The sequence below is a fragment of the Halichoerus grypus genome, chromosome 14, assembly GCF_964656455.1.
Source record: "Halichoerus grypus chromosome 14, mHalGry1.hap1.1, whole genome shotgun sequence".
Lineage (NCBI taxonomy): Eukaryota > Metazoa > Chordata > Mammalia > Carnivora > Phocidae > Halichoerus > Halichoerus grypus.
Window position 1 is genome coordinate 59499699 of NC_135725.1, and position 14973 is coordinate 59514671.

General features: G+C 39.8%; 1 protein-coding gene across 4 annotated transcripts in view; it reads right to left on the bottom strand.

The window, feature by feature from the left end:
* Positions 1-14973, bottom strand: part of RNF38 (ring finger protein 38) — a 131136-nt gene that overhangs the window by 64173 nt on the left and 51990 nt on the right. For all 4 annotated transcript variants that reach the window (XM_036076143.2, XM_036076142.2, XM_078061456.1 and 1 more), the window contains exon 2: positions 1422-1492. In XM_036076143.2, the coding sequence (XP_035932036.2) occupies positions 1422-1492 (71 nt within the window). The remainder of the gene's footprint in view (positions 1-1421; positions 1493-14973) is intronic.

Sequence of the window (14973 nt, forward strand, 5' to 3'; positions counted from 1 at the left end):
AATTAGGAGCAAAAATATTTTAAAGTAGATGGCAAGTTTTTGGCAGAGGTGGAGAGAAATGTCATCTCCAGACCCTTGAACCTGGAAACAGAACAGAACATAGTTTGGAATCACCACCACAAATGAACAAATGGAGAAAGGCATATTATACTTAGCAGGGGGAAGAAAACTTAACCCAAAAACATCTTCACAATTACAAAGCACAAGTATGCAACATTACTGGCCTAAAGCAATTCTGCCTTTCCCTCTATCATCACTCTTTCTTCAAATGCTCATTTCTATAATCTGTGGTATACTGAATTTTACAGAGCCAACTATATAGTCTAGCAGTCTTTTTTAGTGGCTTGCTTCTAAAATAAGTTAAAAGTTAAATCCATGCCTCTGGATTACTGTAATAATAAAAGAGACTCTGGAATGCTAAAAGCATACCACTCTCTCTGTAAACAGACTGAAATCTGTCTGAGCAAAGCTCACAAAGAGAGAGATCAACACACAGAACAAAGAAAGCCATTTGGAAAATCCCAAAGACCAACCAACTTCTTGATCTAGCTCCAACAGGATGAGGGAGGAGAATCTTGATTAAAACAGCAGAGAAAAAGATCACTTGGATTGGTCTGCCTGGGAAAACTACCAAGGGAGTGATACATTCCTGCATGTAAGACACAGGAAATGGGAGGGAGGCCACTGGAAACTGATGATGGAAAAGACTAAATTTAAGCCCATCCAACATCAGCAGCCAGATGTTCCAAACACCAAGCCCACATTAGCATCTACTCTAAGGGCTGGGCCATCAAGGGCACTGATGAGTACTGGAAAGCCCCCAAGACCAGATCTCTTTAGAGAAGAAGCGAAACACCAAAATGAAACAAAACTACCCACAGTTTGGACCTGATTTTAAAAACAAACAAAAAAACAGGCCCAAAGCAGGTTTCTTTGGCATGAAACAGACAGGTTCTATTCTCAATCCTCATCATTAAATTGGACTTTGGATACAGAGAAAAAAGTTAAGTATGAGAAGAAACCAGAATCTAACACAATCAACTACAAAAACAACCAAATCGAAATGGCTAAAATATTTCAAACTAGAAACAGACACAAGTTGCTGAGATAATTAGCAGTGTTGGGAGCACCTGTTCATATACTAAGATAATCCTCTCAGTGTGTGCAAGAAAAGAGGAAGCAAAGTGACAGGGATGAGGGTAAAAAAATGAAGAGTGTATCAAGAGTCCAGCCCACCTCCTGAAAATTATCCTCAAGTGTTCTGGAACAGTCTAATAATCTGACACGTAAACCAGAAAGGCCCTCTGGATCTCAACATTGTACACACCCTCCTTGCCCTATGTCCACAGTTACGCAAATGAATCCAACAATATAAGGGCAGCATGCATTTTCACCATAATAGACATCAACACAGACCTCACCTTGTCACTGTCATCATGACAAATGTGGTCGTGATGGATGGACTGGCACTGAAAAGAAGCACCAACACTGCCTACAAGAGAAAGGGAGGAAAAGTTAAGATGCAATAAGTCCTTACATTTAAACGGTTTTTCCAATTAAAGGTGCTTTTATATCTATTATCCCATCTAATCCTCAACAATACTCAGAAGTAGGCTGTATAGGGATTATTATTCATGCAGTTTAATGAAGCAAAACAAAACACAAAGAGGCTGACTTGCACAAAGTAGCAGTCAGTGAAGTGGCGGGTCTGAAACTAGAAGCTTGTTGTTCAAACCCCTTATTCACCATTTTCTACTATACTGAGCAGAAGGCCACCTAAATAAGCATAACAGCTTTCAATAAGGCAAACCTATTTAGAAAAAATTATATACCCCTCTTCAGACTACACACACTTTCCTTTTTTTTTTTTTTTTTTTAAAGATTTTATTTATTTATTTGACAGAGAGAGAGGTAGCGAGAGCAGGAACACAAGCAGGGGGAGTGGGAGAAGGAGAAGCAGGCCTCCCGCCGAGCAGGGAGCCCGATGTGGGACTCGATCCCAGGACCCTGGGATCATGACCTGAGCCGAAGGCAGACGCTTAACGACTGAGCCACCCAGGCGCCCTACACACACTTTCTTTGAGAAAAAAGACGACCCTATAAATTCATAGCATACAGATAATACAATCTAATACACAATCACGGGGCGCCTGGCTAACTCCGTCGGTGGAGCATGCTACTCTTGATTGTGGGGTTGTGGTTGTGAGTTCAAGCCCCATGTTGGGTGTAGAGATGACTTAAAAATAAAATAAAAAAAATGTTTAATACACAATCATATAAGATTACAAATAAGTTATTGCTTTAAAAGTATATATTTTAATATACATATTTGTTAATTTGAAGAACCATCTCCTAATAATAACTGCTCTAATAGCGACATTTCTAACTAATAGGAAAACAAATGATTATTCAATAAATGATTCAAACAACTGATTAGTCATTTGAAAAAGTTTTGGTTTCTACATCACACCATACAGAAAATGGTGGCTCAAAGATACAGGTAAATGTAAAATAATGAAGTCAGTTTTAAAAGAAAATGTAGACTAAAAAAAAAAAAAAAAAAAAAAGGAAAATGCAGACTTAAAAAATAATCTTGGAGTAAGAAAAACCTTTTGAAAGAAAACTAAAACAAAAACTATAAATAAAAAGTCAGCAGACATGACTGTCTACCTAAGGTGAGCAAAACCCCTTCTCCTCATGTATGAGAATTTGACTTAGGGATAATCCCTGTTAACCTGATTAAAACAACATGCCACCTATATGTTACTTGGCAACATTGCTTATGATAAAAACTGCCAAACTAGTAAGCTGCATCTGGACTAGAAGTACAATGGACACTTAGTAGGAAGCCATGTTTTTGAGCTTCTCTGAGTCTGGTGACATGTAATTAATCCCCTTGCAGAGGATCCTGGAAACTATGCCTATTGAGTTCTCTGCAGCACCAAAATGTGAAAACATTTCTTTGAACTTAAGTTGTCAGAAGAGCACTTCAGAAAATATGAATTGCTACAGGGACTGCTGCAAGGACTCTTTTTTTTTTTTAAATATTTTATTTTTATTTATTTATTTTGAAGATTTTATTTATTTATTTGACGGAGAGACACAGCGAGAGAGGGAACACAAGCAGGGGGAGTGGGAGAGGGAGAAGCAGGCTTCCCATGGAGCAGGGAGCCCGACGCACGGCTCAATCCCAGGACCCTGGGATCATGACCTGAGCCGAAGGCAGATGCTTAACAAATGAGCTACCCAGGTGCCCCAAGATTTTATTTTTAAGTAATCTCTATACCCAGTGTGGGGCTTGAACTCAAAACCCCGAGATCAAGAGTCACATGCTCTACCAACTGAGCCAGCCAGATGCCCAGCACTCTATCTTACTTATAGTTTCTGTCCTAAATCCTCCTGAACAAAGTGGTGCCAAGTGCGACCTATAGTGGTTTTACCAGTCTGAATACATAAATGTTTAGGTGAACCTAAGACATCCCACTGCCACCTACCATATTCTGTAAAATTTACCATGCCATCAATTCAGATGTCTGATTATTTCATGTGCACCTGAGAATGCTACCAACTAAACTTTGATACACTTTCTTAACATTAAACATTTCTATTTCATACTTATTGAAATAACTTTTTTAGACTTGTTTAAAGGCAGATTTTTATGATATATTATTCTTATGCAGTATAAAAAGAAAATAATGTCAGAATGGCTAAGATAAAAAACTCAAGAAATAACAAGTGTTGGTGAGGATGTGGGAAAAAAGGAACCCTCATGCATTGTTGGTAGGAATGCAAGTTGGTACAGTCATTGTGGAAACCAGTTTGGGGGCTTCTCAAAAAATTAAAAATAGGGGCGCCTGGGTAGCTCAGTTGGTTAAGTGTCTGCCTTCAGCTCAGGTCAGGATCTCAGGGTCCTGGAACTGAGCCCTGCGTCGGGCTCCCTGCTCGGCGGGGAGTCTGCTTCTCCCTCTCCCTCTGCCCCTTCCCCTGGCTTGTGCTCTCTCTCAAACAAAATCTTTAAATAAACAGACATCCACAAATAAAACAAAAACAAAAAACACCTAGGCACTGACTTTACAGCTTTCACAGAAATTACTCAAGATGGATCATAGATCTAAATGTAAAACACAAAATTATAAAACTTACAGAGGAGAAAATCTAAGAAACCTTGGGTTTGACAATGAGTTTTTAGGTACAACACCAAAAGCATAATCCATGAAAGAAAAAAATTGAAAAGATGGACTTTGTTAAAATTAAAAACTTCTGCTCTGTGAAAGACATTTAGAGAACAACAACCCAAAAAAAAGCCACAAACTGGTAGAAGATATTTGCAAAATGCGTTCTAAGAACTCAAAACTCAACAAGAAAACATACAACCCAATTTTAAAATGGGCAGGGTTTCTCTTTGCCCTTTGGCCTGAATATCAGAACTCACTCCTTTGCCACTAAGGGAAGGGCCCTCTGCTGCTGGAAAACAATGCAGAAGCATCCAAGAAGTGAAAGAATGCACAAAACCACCATCTTCCCTCTCCAGCTGTCCCTGCCCCATAAGACAAAGGATGTAGGACGACTGCTCAATCTGAATTCCTGAAGAATAAAATATAGGTCTTAACGCAGCTTTGGATAAGCTAATCAGAAAAAGAAGTACACAGCAGCAAAAGAAGAAACAAGGGGGCCAATTTTTGAAACTTAAAAGAATCTAGTAGAGAACAAGCTAAACATACTACATTAGATGACAGTGTTTACAATGAGTGTTCTGGTTTTTTTTCCAAATACATTTTATAAAATTATTATCCTGGCTCAAGAACCTACCCTGGCACCCACAGGCAGAGAAGGTGCCAGGGGGCCAAAGTGACATATGATTCCAGGCAGACAAGGCTGGTTCTTCCAGCTGGTGGCCCATTCAATGGTCTGCTCACACCAGCATTGCAGCTCTCACTCAAGTTTCTTAACTTGGGAATATGGGACTAAAATTTTATCTTTATTATCATTAACTTAATATTAATTAAAAAATTCATTTTCTTATGAATATAGCAACAAACCACATTAGTATTGACAGTATTTGTGACTTTGACACTAATAAAGACCATATATATTTTCATATAATAGTTGTTGCAGGTATATTGAAATGTCACATATACCACTACTTTGAGGTTTTTTTTCCCACACATATCACTATTTTGAATTTATGATAGCTATTAGGAACACTGCTAAAATATGTTATTTAATGCATTAATAAAGATGCAAATGTACTTTTATTACAAATTAGTTTTTACTGTTTTGATAACTACATTCTAGCATAATTGATTTTCTTTGTAATCTCATCTATTTTACTTTATGCAATTAAAAATATTCTCCTGGAAAGGGGCTTAATACCAACGGAGTCCAAGACACACACCAAAAATAGTTACAAATCCTACTTTAGCCAGCAAAAGATGCTGGGCCCAGGGAAACCACACAGAAGCTCTGTAAGGGAAAAGAGACATGCAACATCCTGAGAAGAGTCAGAAAAATGTGGGAAACTGAGGGAAGAGAACAGAAATGAAGATTAGGGGCACCTGGGTGGCTCAGTCGGTTGAGCATCTGACTCTTGGTTTCAGCTTGGGTCATGATCTCAGGATTGTGGGATCAAGCCCCTGTTTAGCAGGGAGTCACCTTGAGTTTCTCTCCCTCTGCCCCGCTCCCTGCTTGCGCATGTGCACACACTCAGTCGCTCGCTCTCTCTCTAAAATGAATAAATCTTAAAAAAAAAAACAAAAAAAAAGGAAAGAAAGGAAGATTAAAGTCAGAGTGTGGAGCCCAAAGTTTAGAACTAGGGAACATAAAGAGGTCAAGGGTGAAACAGAAACAGGAAGTGGAGAAGTTTCAGAGCAACTGCCAAGAATATCAGCTAGTGTTTTAATCCACAGAAGCAAGGTAGTGATGTAAAGCAAAGACACTATTTGCCATGTTCCCAGAGACCACTACACTGCAAAATCCAATAGTCAAGGGGTGCCTGGGTGGCTCAGTTGGTTAAGTGGCTGACTCTTGATCTCAGCTCAGGTCTTGATCTCTGGGTTGTGAGTTCAAGCCCTGCACTGAGTTCCACACTAGGCATGGAGCCTACTTAAAAAGAAAAAAAAAAAAAAAATCCAACAATCAATTCTGAATCCTCATCTTTCTTGATCTATTCACAGCAACTGACCCACTTGATTCCACTCTACTTGAAACCCTTTTCTTCACTTGGCCTCAAGGAAACATCCCACATTACTGGCTGCAACTTCTCAGTCCCATTTGCTAGATTCTCTTCATCTCCCCAATTTCTAAAAGTTGGAATCTTCCAAAGATCAATCCTCCAACTTCTCTTTTCTATCTATATTTACTCCTTTCGTGATCCCAAGTAGTCCCATGGCTGTAGCTCCAAACCCTGGCTCCCCCACCTCCCTTGGCAAAGAAATCCAGATTTCTATATCCTTCTACCTACTCAGTATCACTTAGATGTCTAACTAGCATCTCACACATAACATGCTCAAAATTGAGCTCTTGATCTTCCCCTCCAAAACTACCTCTCTTCCAGTTTCAGAAAATGACAAAACTATTCACCAGCTGCTCTGCCAAAACCCTTGGCATCATCCTCAACTCCTCTTTTTCACTCATATGCCACATTTGATCAATCAGCAATTCCCGCTGGCTCCACTTTCAAAATATGCCTGATATAACTACTTCATATATTGTCCACTGCTACTACCTAAGTCAAAGCCTGGACTACTGCAATAGCTTAACCGTTCTCTTTAGTTCCACTCTTGCCCTGTGAACTTTCCTTACCTCCCCCACCCCCGAATCTGTTCTCTATACAGTAGCATGAATGACTCTTTAAATATTCAGACAGATCATGTCACTCCTCCTCTGAAAACCTTGGTTCCTTCTCTCACTCAAAATAAAATCCGAAGTCCTTATACCAAGGTCCCACGTGACCTGACTATCCTATACCTTTCTGATCTTATCTCCGGAGACTTCTCCTTTCCAGAAAGAAATTAAAACACATTAAACACACGTGGCAAGTTATCATGCTACAATGCAATACACTTAAAACACTGCCAAAGACCACTGTTCTTTGTAGGCAATAAAATGGCTTCTTAGTCCCAGGCCTACCCAGAACTCACATTCTCCTTTGTTGACACTCAGCGTGATTTTCCAAATGACAAGTTCTAACAAGGATAGTTGGAATGTAACTGAAACTCTTCTGCACATTGCTTTGAGGAGGGGGGAAAAAAAGGTTGTACTAAGTTTGTGAAATACAACATACAATCTTCTTATATAAACATCAGCAGAAAAACATTGTTGAGACATAAGCACACCCCTTGAAATCTGGACATAAAAAACAAGAGGCATTAAACCACGAAACCAAACTACAGAGACTTAGGCAAAGGGTACACGTATCTTGAAAGGTGGGTAGCTCTTCAAGCTGTAATAAAAGTGTGGCATTTTTTGACCATGATGAGGATTTTTTCTCAATGCACACATCTGAGATGCGGGTTTGCATTATTTAATCTAGAACTAAGAAGTGGGATCCTCTTAACTTCCTAGACTCAATAGCTAGCTGCCTGTCACCTCAGAAACAGATTTGAGGGTTTTAAGTTAAAATGGTGGTTTCAAAGTCAAAAGGATGAAAGATACAGCACAAAAAATAATATTGTAATAGCATTCTGTGGTGACAGATGGTAGCTACACTTGTGAGCATAGCATAGCACACAGACTTATCAAATCACTAAGTTGTACACCTGAAAATAACTCAACATTGTATGTCAACTGGACTTCAATAAAAACATTAGTAAAATGTGCACTTGTTTAGATTTTTATTCATAAAGTATTTTCCAGATCTAACATTTTATGTTGAAAGGAATATTTTTTAAAAACTACATTCTTGGGGCACCTGGGTGGCTCAGTGAGTTAAGTGTCCCACTCTGGATTTCGGCTCAGGTCATGATCTGAGTAGTGAGATCAAGCACGGAATCAGGCTATGAGCTGGTGTGGAGTTTCCTTATTATTCTCCCTCTCCCAGTCCCTCTGCCCCTCCTCCCCCTCTAAATAAATAAATAAAAACTACATTCTTGAATTTATTAATGTATTCATTTGCCAACAAGGAACTAAACTGGCCAAATCCTAACAGTTTAAAATAAAAAATTAAATATTTCTCTTTTAATAAATAAGTAAAATATACTTCCAAATGAAACAAAAAAAGGGTTTCCTGAGCGGTTCAGTTGGTTGAACAACCAACTCTTGGTTTCAGCTCAGATCGTTATTTCAGGGTGGGGGAATCGAGCCCTGTGTTGGCTCTGCCCTCAGCGGGAAGTCCACTGGAGATTCTCTCCCTTTCCCACTGCCCCTACTTCACGTGCTCTCACTCTCTCAAATAATTTTTTTTTAAAAATTGAACAAAAAAACAAAAATAAATAAAATAAAAATGAAGGTTTGAGGCAGGTCCAAAATGGCAGAGGAGTAGGATACGTTAGTTTCATCTGGTCCCAGGAATTCAGCTAGATAGCTATCAAATCATTCTGAACACCTGTGAACTCAGTGGGAGATCTAAGAAAAGAATAAGCTGCAACTCTGCAAACAGAAAAGCGACCACATTCTGCAAAGCAGGAGGTGCGGAGAAGTGAATCCGAGGCGATGTATGAGAAGATAAACCGCAGGGGAAAGGAGCCTCCATCAGTCAGCACTGGAAAATGATATAGCAGCGGAGGGCAAAATCAGAACTTTCAGAACTCTGCTCCCATGAGGGACGTGGCTGCCTGAAAGACGCTCAGGCAGCAAAGCGGGGCAGAAGCCTAGGTGGGACGGTGTGGTCTCAGGATTCTCGCGGTCACAGGAAGACCGGGGATCCCTGAGTGTAACAGAGTTCACAGGCATCGGAGCCAGGAAGAAGGCTTCAATCAGCGAGCCCAGGAGCAGGCTCTCAGCTCAGGGTTGCCATAACCCGAGAACCCCGGCACTGTCGGTGGGCCGACCGCTCTCCGAGCAGGGGCCCAGCAAGTGGCAGAACCCGAGAAACCACGCCCCCTTCCTCCCCTGGGAGATGCTGCACAGAAACGCGCCACAGGAGTGTGTAGCATTTGGAGACTCAAAAGGGGTTCCTGTGCTTGAGATAGAAATGCTTGGTCACAGGCTGGGTGAGCATGGAGTGTGGACAGAGACCAGGGAGACAAGAGTGATGGACTCCTTTACTCTGAGGGCTCACTGACGAATGGGGCCCCAAGCGCTGGGCTCCGGGCTGGAGACTGGGAGGCTGCCATTTTCATTCTCATCCTCTAAACCTGCACGGAAAGCCTTTAGGAAACAAAAGCCACATAGAGCAATTGGGAGTAGAATACTTAGCCTGGCCCCGGGCAAGGCGGTACAATCCTGCCCAGGGCAAAGACACTTGAGAATCAACGCAAGAAGCCCCTCCCCTAGAAGATCAGCAAGAACACCCAGCCAAGACCAAGTTTACCTACCACTGAGAACTGCAAAACTCCAGCGCTAGGGGAATATAGCATATAGAATTCCTGTTTTTATCCCACGATTCTTTAGTCTTACAATTTTAATTTTTTTTCCTCTTTCCTTTTTCAACGAGTTTTTTTATTTTCTTTTTCTTTTTATTTTACAATTACGTTCTATCCTTTCACTGTATTCAATTTTATTTTTGTATATACGTAAATTTTTCTTTTTTTACAATTTTGGGATGCAGTTTCTTCTAACAGACCAGTATACACCCAAAATCTAGTGTATGGCTCTATTCTCTTCACCTATCTGATCATATTCTTTTTTTTTACTAGTTTTCTTTTTTTTGTTTTTCTTTTGTTAAAGTCTTTTTTTTCATCTTTAGAGTTACATTCTATCCTTTCAATGTATTTAATTTCATTTTTGAATATACATATATATATATAAGTTTTCTTTCTTTACAATCTTGAGATGTAGTTTCTTCTAAAAAACCGACCAAAATACACTCGGGATATATTGTATTGCCCTATTCTGTCCACCTGTCTATATTCCCTTTTTTTTCTTTTAATTTTCATTTTTACATTCTATCCTTTCATTGTATTTAATTTTATTTCTGTACATAGAAGTTTTCCTCTCTTTACAATTTTGAGATCTAGTTTTCTAACAAACGGACCAATATACACACAGGATCCAGTGTATTGCTCTATTCTGTTCACCTATCTGATTATATTCTTTTTTTTATTTTATTTTTTTAATTCTTCGGTTTTGGGACTCTTTTGATTTGTTTAGTGTATATTCCTCCGGGGTTGTTGTGACCATTTTAGTATTTGGTTCTCTCATTCATCTATTCATCTCTGGACAGGTTGACAAGATGGAAAAACTCACCTCAAAAAAAGAGAACAAGAGGCAGTACTGCCAGTAACATAGTAAGTATGGACATAAGAAGTCGGAACTAGAGGGGTGCCTGGGTGGCTCAGATGGTTAAGTGTCTGCCTTTGGCTCAGGTCATGATCCCAGGGTCCTGGGATCGAGTCCCGCATTGGGCTCCCTGCTCAGCGGGGAGCCTGCCTCTCTCTCTCTCTCTCTCTCTCTCTCTCTCTCTCTCTGTCTCTTATGAATAAATAAATAAATAATCTTTAAAAAAAAAAAGTTGGAACTAGAATTCAGAATAACGATTATAAAGATACTAGCTGGGCTTGAAAAAAAGCATAGAAGACACTAGAGAATCCCTTTCTGATGAAATGAAAGAACTAAAATCTAATCAAGTCAAAATCAAAAGGCTATTAATGAGGTGCAATAAAAAATGGAGGCTCTAACTGCTAGGATGAGGCAGAAGAGAGAATTAGTGATATAGAAGACCAAATGATGGAGAATAAAGAAGCTGAGAAAAAGAGAGAGAAACAACTACTGGATCACAAAGGGAGAATTTGAGATAAGTGATACCATAAAAGAGAAACCATATTAGAATAATTGGGATCCCAGAAGAAGAGGAAAGAGAGAGGGGGGCAGAATGTATATTGAAGCAAATTATACCAGAGAACTTCCCTAATCTGGGGAAGGAAACAGGCATCCAAGTCCTGAGAACCCCTCTCAGAATCAGTAAAAATAGGTCACACCCCAACATATTAATAGTGAAACAGGCAAATCTCAGAGAAAAAGAAAATCCTGAAAGCAGCTCAGGACAACAGGTCCATAACCTACAAGGGTAGAAACATTAGACTGGCAGCAGACATATCCAGAGACCTGGCAGGCCAGAAAGGACTGGCATGATATATTCAGGGTGCTAAATAAGAAAAATATGCAGCCAAGAATACTTATCCAGCTAGATGTCATTCAAAATAGAAGGAGTGATAAAAAGCTTCCAGAACAAACAGAAATTAAAAGAATTTGCAATCACCAAACGAGCCCTACAAGAAATATTGAAAGGAGTCCTCTAAGCAAAGAGAGAGCCCAAAAGTAACATAGACTAGAAAGGAACAAAGACAATATACAGAAAAGGTGACTTTACAGGTAATACAATGGCACTAAATTCATATCTTTCAATAGTTACTCTGAATGTAAATGGGCTAAATGCCCCGATCAAAAGACACAGGGTATCAGACTGGATAAAAAAGCAAGACCCACCGATATGCTGTCTACAAGAGACTCATTTTAGACCCAACGACACCTCCAGATTTGAAGTGAGGGGATGGGAAACCATTTATCATGCTAAAGGACATCAAAAGAAAGCTGGCGTGGCAATCCTTACATGAGACACACTAGATTTTAAACCAGAGACTGTAATTAAGAGATGAGGAAGGACACTATATCATAATTAAAGGGTGTGTCTAACAAGAAGATCTAACAATTGTAAATATGTATGCCCCTAACAGGGGAGCAGCCAAATATGTAGGCAATTAATAACAATTATTAAAGAAACACATCGATAATAATACAATAGTAGGGGACTTTAACACCCCCCTCACTGAAATGGACAGATCATCTAAGCAAAAGATCAACAAGGAAACAAGGGATTTAAATGACACACTGGACCAGATGACTTTACAGATATATGCAGAACATTCCACATTCTTCTCAAGTGCACATGGAACGTTTTCCAGAATAGATCACATCCTGGGTCACAAATCAGGTCTCAACCGGTACCAAAAGACTGGGATCATTCCCTGCATATTGTCAGACCACAGTTCTTTGAAACAAACTCAATCACAAGAGGAAAGTTGGAAAGAACTCAAATACGTGGAGGTTAAAGAGCATCCTACTAAAGAATGAATGGGTCAACCAGGAAATTAAAGAAGAAATAAATTCATGGAAACAAATGAAAATGAAAACACAACTGTTTAAAACCTTTGGGATGCAGCAAAGGTGGTCCTAAAAGGGAAGTATATAGCAATACAAGCCTTTCTCAAGAAACAAGAAAGGTCTCAAACACACTACCTAACTTTACACCTAAAGGAGCTGGAGAAAGAACAGCAAATAAAGCCTAAACCCAGCAGAAGAAGAGATATAATAAAGATCAGAGCAGAAATCAGTGAAATAGATCACAAAACTGGGAGCTGGTTTTTGAAAGAGTAAGACTGATAAACCCTTGGCCAGACTTATCAAAAAGAAAAAAGAAATGACCCAAATAAATAAAATCATGAATGAAAGAGGAGAGATCACTACCAACACCGAAGAAATACAAACAATTATAAGAACATATTATGAGAGGTGGCTCAGTCAGTTAAGCATCTGACTTTGGCTCAGGTCATGTTCCCAAGGTCCTGGGATTGAGCCCTGCATCAGGCTCCTTGCTCTGCGGGGAGCCTGCTTCTCCCTCTGCCTACTGTTCCCCCTGCCTGAGCTCACTCGCTCTCTCTCTAACAAATAAAATCTTAAAAAAAAAAAAAAAGAAGAACATTTTTTTTTTTAAGATTTTATTTATTTATTTGACAGAGAGAGACACAGCGAGAGAGGGAACACAAGCAGGGGGAGTGCGAGAGGGAGAAGCAGGCTTCCCGCAGAGCAGGGAGCCCGATGTAGGGCTCGATCCCAGGACCCTGGGATCATGACCTGAGCCGAAGGCAGATGCTTAACGACTGAGCCACCCAGGCGCCCCCCAAAAAAGAACATCTTATGAACAACTATATACCAACAAATTAGACAATCTGGAAGAAATGGATGCATTCCTAAAGATGTATAAACTACCAAAACTGAAAAAGGAAGAAAGAGAAAACCTGAACAGACCCATAACCAGCAAGAAATTGAAGCAGTAATCAAAAATATCCCAACAAACAAGAGCCCAGGGCCGGATGGCTTCCCAAGGGACTTCAACCAAACATTTAGGAGAATTAATACCTATTCTTCTGAGGCTGTTTCAAAAACTTGGAATGGAAGGAAAACTTCCAAACTCTATGAGGCCAGCATTAATTACCTTGATCCCAAAACCAGAGAATGACCCCAACCAAAAAGGAGAATTACAGACCAATAACCCTGATAAACATGGATGCAAAAATTCTCACCCAAAATACTAGCCAATAGGATCCAACAGTACATTAAAAGGATTATTCACCATGACCAAATGGGATTTATTCCTGGGCTGCAAAGATGGTTTAACATCCACAAATCAGGGCGCCTGGGTGGCTCAGTCATTAAGTGTCTGCCTTCGGCTCAGGTCATGATCCCAGGGTCCTGGGATCGAGCCCCACATCGGGCTCCCTGCTCAGCGGGAAGCCTGCTTCTCCCTCTCGCACTCCCCCTGCTTGTGTTCCCTCTCTCACTGTGTCTCTGTCAAACAAATAAATAAAATCTTAAAAAAAAAACCATCCACAAATCAATGTGATATAATACATTAATAAAAGAAAGGACAAGAACCATAAGATCCTCTCAACAGATGTAGAAAAAGCATTTGACAAAGTACAGCATCCTTTCTTGATTAAAACTCTTCACAGTGTATGGATAGAGGGTACATACCTCAATATCATGAAAGCCATGTGAATATCATTCAAAATGGGGAAAAACTGAGAGCTTTTCCCCTAAGGTCAGGAACATAGCAGGGATGGCCACTATCACCACTGCTGTTCAACACAGTATGAGACATCCTAGTCTCAGCAGACAACAAAAAGAAATAAAAGGCATCTGAATCGGCAAAGAAGTCAAACTCCCACTCTTCGCAGATGACATGATATTCTATTGGAAAAACCCAAAAGACTCCACCCTAAAATTGCAAGAAATCATACAGGAATTCAGCCAAGCAGCAGGATATAAAATCAATGCGCAGAAATCAGTTGCATTTCTATACACTAACAATGAGACAGAAGAAAGAGAAATTAAGGACAACTGCACCAAAAACCATAAGATACTTAGGAATAAATCTAACCGAAGTGGCAAAGGATCTGTACCCAGAAAACTATAGAAGACTCATGAAAGAAATTGAGGAAGACACAAAGAAATGGAAAAATGTTCCATGATCATGGATTGGAAGAACTAATATTGTTAAAATGTCTATGCTACGTAGAGCAATCTATACATTCAATGCAATCCCTATCAAAATACCACCAACTTTTTTTCACAGAGCTGGAACAAATAATCCTAAAATTTGTTTGGAACCAGAAAAGACACCAAATAGCCAAAGGAACGTTGAAAAAGAAAACCAACGCTGGTGGCATCACACTTCCGGACTTCAAGCTCTATTACAAAGCTGTCATCATTAAGACAGTATGGTACTGGCACAAAAACAGACACATAGATCAATGGAACAGAATAGAGAACCCAGAAATGGACCCTCAACTCTACGATCAACTAATCTTCGACAAAGCAGGAAAGAATATCCAACGGAAAAAAGACAGTCTCTTCAACAAATGGCGTTGGGAAAATTGTTGGATAGCCACATGCAGAAGAATGAAACTGGACCATTTCCTCATACCACACACAAAAATAGACTCAAAATGGATAAAAGACCTAAATGTGAGACAGCTAGAGTAGAACACAGGCAGCAAGTTCTGTGACCTTGACTGCAAAAACTTCTTGCTAGACAGG